Below are 4,814 nucleotides of genomic sequence, written 5' to 3'. Positions count from 1 at the left end.
TTCCCGAGGGGAGAAGCAGTCTAGTCAGTGCCCAACATCACCATGAAGCTATTATGTATTGTACTGATGACTTTCGTCGTTGTCTGCAAGTCTAATGCGTTTATCCGACCCAGTAATGGCCTCCGCGAATGTCGCATAAACTCAACATTAACCGCACTAGAGGTGCTCCCAGGTGGAGGGTGGGATAACCTGCGCAACATAGACATGGGACGGGTGATGAACTTGAGCTATTTACAGTGCCAGACCACAGAGGATGGACTTTATCTCATCCCAGATGAAGTCTTTGTTATTCCAAGGAAAACAAGCGGAGTGGAAACTCACTCTGAGACCATAATGTCATGGCTGGAACAGAAAAGCGCCACATCAGGATCCATCAATGCAGATATTTCCTTCCCTCCTTTACTAAACGGAAAATTCTCTGAAGAAAATACGCGCATGAAAACACATCAAGTGAGAGGCAATTCTGTAACGACACGAGTTCAAGTAAGTAACAGCAGGGTTGTATACTATTTAAAAAGAGAATGCCTTTCTTAATTGTTTCACCTTTTATTTTTTTATTATACAGACAGCATTTTTTCACATTCATAAGGGAGCAATAAAATGAACACAGAATGATTTGCAAAAAGGAGCGCACTCACAGAGCGCACGTAATATGCGTAAGCGAAGTTGACCATCGCAAGCGCTACGCTCGCTTCAAGTTTCATTTCACGTTAAAGTCAACAGTGGAAATCTGGACTGGTTATGTTCACTTCATAATCTGAGGACGTGTCTGCTCAAGGATATTGACTAATATTAATGTGAACAAAAACTATACAGCCTTTTTACATAAACAGCTTTTTAATTTACTGTTGTTTGCACTCTAAAAAAAGTATAGCCTATATCAGGCAGCCTTTGAATCTACTTTAATTTATTAACTTAATTAACAATGATAATTACTGCTTTCATTTCAAAGATGATATTTTCTCTAAATTAATGAGAAAACAATGGGTGTAAAACAATGGGTAGCCTATAGTTTTTTTTCAGTAGAAAATAGAAGAAAAAAAAAGAAGAAAAAATTGACCAGGAAAAGGATTTAAGAATGTTTTGTCTTTTCTTCTATATTTTCTCAGGTACGCAACCATCTCTACACTGTTAATGCATATCCTGACTTTACTCTGGACTCCCGCTTTGCTGAGCAGATAGTGGAAATCGCAGATGCTGTGGAGAACAATCAAACGCGTCAAGCAAATTATCTGTCAGAGAAACTCATACTTGATTATGGTACCCATGTCATCACAAGCATTGACGCTGGTGCTACTTTGGTCCAAGAGGACTATATAAAAAGGTCTTATGTCTCTAACAGTGAGTTAGACAAGTCTTCTGTCTCTGCATCAGCAGGCTTGAATTTTTTTAACAAGGTTAACTTTAACTTTGGTAGCAAGTCAACCGAGGAAACCTCTGACACCCTCAAGTACCAGCAAAACATTACATATTCTCTAGTTCAGAGCCACGGTGGGGCTTTATTCTACCAAGGCATCACTCTGCAGAAGTGGCAAGAGAGCACCCAAAATAACCTTGTGGCTATTGACCGTTCTGGTATGCCACTGCACTATTTCCTCAATCCATCCACATTTCCTGATCTTCCAGTTCCAACTTTACACAAACTGGCATTGTCAGTCCAAAAGGCTGCAGAGCGGTACTACAACATAAACACCATTCCAGGATGTGTGGATCAAAATTCCCCAAACTTTAACTTTCAGGCCAATGTAAATGACAAATCCTGTGAAGGTCCAGTCACCAATTTGACCTTTGGTGGAGTTTACCAAAAATGCACTCCAATGTTGGCAGATGGAAATGTCATCTGCGACGAGCTCGCGCAAAAAAATCCAAATACTGGCGACTATTCTTGCCACCAACCATACGCTTCCTCTTTGTTACACTCAGAGACAGTAGACCAGAGTTACAATAAATACGAGTGCCATAAGAAATGTCATTCATGCTGGGTATTTTTCGATTGCTGTGAACATGTATGTGGAAATGCTTACTATGTCCGTAGTGCAAAAATTGACACTTACTGGTGCTCCACCAATCAGGCAGTCCCCCAATACTCTGGATACCTCTTTGGGGGTCTATTCGGACCATCTTTACAAAACCCATTGACCAAATCTCATGACTGTCCTCCAAATTACTTTGCACAAGTATTTTTGACTAATGGCATGATGATTTGTTTGAGCAATGACTATGAGGCAGGAACAATATCTTCTGTGCCTTTTGGGGGTTTCTTTAGCTGTCAATCTGGCAACCCTCTTGCAAGGGGTGAATACCGTTGTCCACCTCAGTACAGCCAACACATTGCTACCATTAGTGATGGCTGTCAGGTATTGTACTGTGTCCAATCAGGCGAATTTACTGGTGGCCAGTTAAAACCTATTCGCCTCCCACCATTTACAAAACCACCTCTGGTCAACATAATGGCAACAAACACTGTAGCTGTGATGAGCGAAGGTGATCGGGCCTGGCTGAGGGTTGGAGCAACCAAAAAATGGAGACTAGCAAAGCTCGGTGAAGTCAATCAAATGGCCGGAATGTTCAATGCGTCATCTACCCGGATGTCAGGAGGTGAAAAGGCTGGTGTGGCCTGTGGCGTAATGACTTTGCTCGCTGTTGTGGTGGCAGGAATCAGGGCCGGCGTTTGCTATAGGCGAGCTAGGCGGTTGCCTAGGGCGACAATTGTGTTAGGGGCGCGAGCGCGCTCTAGTGCCGCCCATTACTTCCCATTAAGCATAGAATCGAAACAAGCGAAATACAATATAATAATCATTAAACATGATCATCATAGGGCGCCCCCTCAGCCACACGTTTAATTACTTATCAACCTGATTATTAGATTGAATTGATGGTGATTATTGATTATTAGTTCAGGCGTTAGGTCAGGCAAGTGCTCATCTTGCGCGTTCATCAAAAATGAGGCGTCTAAACCCGCGGATGCACAGGGACGGAAAAAGAGAAAAAAAGAAAGGAAGAAAATCGAAAGAAAGCCCAGTATAGAGGTTAGTCTTCTTATCTCAGCCAATAAGTTGTCAAACTAAATAAAATTACTTAGTATCAATCTTATCAACTAATATTTATTTTATAAATATTATTAATATTGTCACTAAGCTATCACTTGCTAGTTTTCTACATAATTACTATACGTATTGCAAACATAACTTCACTGACAATAATCTACAATAACCTAAATGGATGTCATTTAAATATCAAAAGTCCAGTTCGTTATGAATATGGATAACGTATGCATGTTATTTATGAAAAGTACAAAAACTCTCTACGTGGGCGTCGGAAGGAAATAAATACGGCCTCTCGTTTTTTTTTTTTTTTTTTACTGGAGCAGCCTAACGATAGATGCCATATTATTTACATTAAAGACAAATATGCTGTGTTCACCAAGTTCTTTACAGTGACTGTAGTGTAGTGGTAAGACGCATGGCATCAAGATTTGATGCAGATCGATCAGAGGTTCGATCCTGCCTTTTGCCAACTCGCTCTATTCCCTTTTCCCATCACATATCAGATCGGAAAGGCATATATTTTCAATAAAAAGTGAGAAAATGTTTGAAAAGTGGAAATAAAGCGGCAAACGTGTTTAACTCGGTTACGGGTAGGCCTAGGAAAACAGACGTGCTGAATTAGAATAGAGACGATAAAAGTGAGTGGGGTGGGGAGGGGTGGGGGGCGCAAAAGTCCATCTCGCCTAGGGCAACCAAAGAGCTAGAGCCGGCCCTGGCAGGAATTGTCCTCTTCATGAAACGGAGAAGGAGGTTTTCTCATTTCAGGTCAAGCAGGGGGTATGAAGAGATTCACAATGAAGGACAAAATGTTGTAGAGATTGAGAGAGAGCAGAATACAAATGAAAACCCCTCTCAAGCTCTGTTAGCTTAGTTGTAAAGGAGTACAGATTTGTTAACTATTCTAAGAGTAATTTTGATCAGCATTGTAATCAAATGATCAGGAATATTGATGTGGTGGTATTTACAACAGACCTACAGCTTGTATGAATCATGATCAGTATTTTGTATTTTTATACATTATTCTGGTCCACTGTTTTAATGAGAATATAGATGTGTAATCATATGTGTTCAGCATTCTGTGCATTTACATGCTTGTGTTGTTTTCATTTTTTTAAAAACTGGTTTTAAGAATGTAAGTCAGATCAAGTCACATTGTGTTTTTGTGTTTAGCATGTGTTTTGTTATTGTTCTTTTTTATACTTTAATAAAAAAAACATCTGAGTTAAAGTGGACTTGACTTGTGTGTTTTGTAAATTGTTCTGTTGAAATCAGTGTGTGAATTTTGGGTGGTCTGAAAGTCATGGTGAAATCAAAATTGACAATTATGAATTTTTGATGGAATAAGAACAGCATATTCCATAAAAAAAAGAAAGAATTGATCATTTTTGATTTAATGGTGACTTTAACTGGCTTTGAAGGGGATACGGCTGTACAGAAACAAAATATAGGCTATTCATCACATCAGTATAGACTTATACTCCAAATATATCATCAAAACCGTGAGACAAAAACTTAGAAATAGCTAGAAATAAAATATTTTTTCTGATTCCCCAGAAAGTCATTAAATAATTCACACCATATAAGCAAGCACATTTTACTTTTTCCATTTTTATTTCTTTCTTTTAACAATTAAGACTTAAGGGTTAAAAATAAGGTTAAAAAACGATCTGTATTCAGGCATAGTCTATTCTGAATAGAAGCATAGCACTTTATGATCCAGACAATTCTATTAAACACATGGTCTTAATGGCAAACACACAAAAAGTA

At 39.0% G+C, this 4,814-nt stretch overlaps 1 protein-coding gene across 1 annotated transcript; it reads left to right on the top strand.

The window, feature by feature from the left end:
* Positions 1-4,279, top strand: mpeg1.2 (macrophage expressed 1, tandem duplicate 2). The gene is made up of 3 exons (XM_067413994.1): positions 1-483; positions 1,110-2,642; positions 3,754-4,279. The coding sequence occupies exons 1-3, from the start codon at positions 43-45 to the stop codon at positions 3,916-3,918; spliced, it is 2,139 nt and encodes a 712-aa protein (XP_067270095.1). The 5' UTR covers positions 1-42; the 3' UTR covers positions 3,919-4,279.
* Positions 4,280-4,814: the final 535 nt, after the last annotated feature.

The sequence above is a fragment of the Pseudorasbora parva genome, chromosome 13, assembly GCF_024679245.1.
Source record: "Pseudorasbora parva isolate DD20220531a chromosome 13, ASM2467924v1, whole genome shotgun sequence".
Lineage (NCBI taxonomy): Eukaryota > Metazoa > Chordata > Actinopteri > Cypriniformes > Gobionidae > Pseudorasbora > Pseudorasbora parva.
The sequence above is the reverse complement of the archived record's forward strand: the minus strand, read 5'-3'. Positions and strand labels throughout refer to the sequence as shown.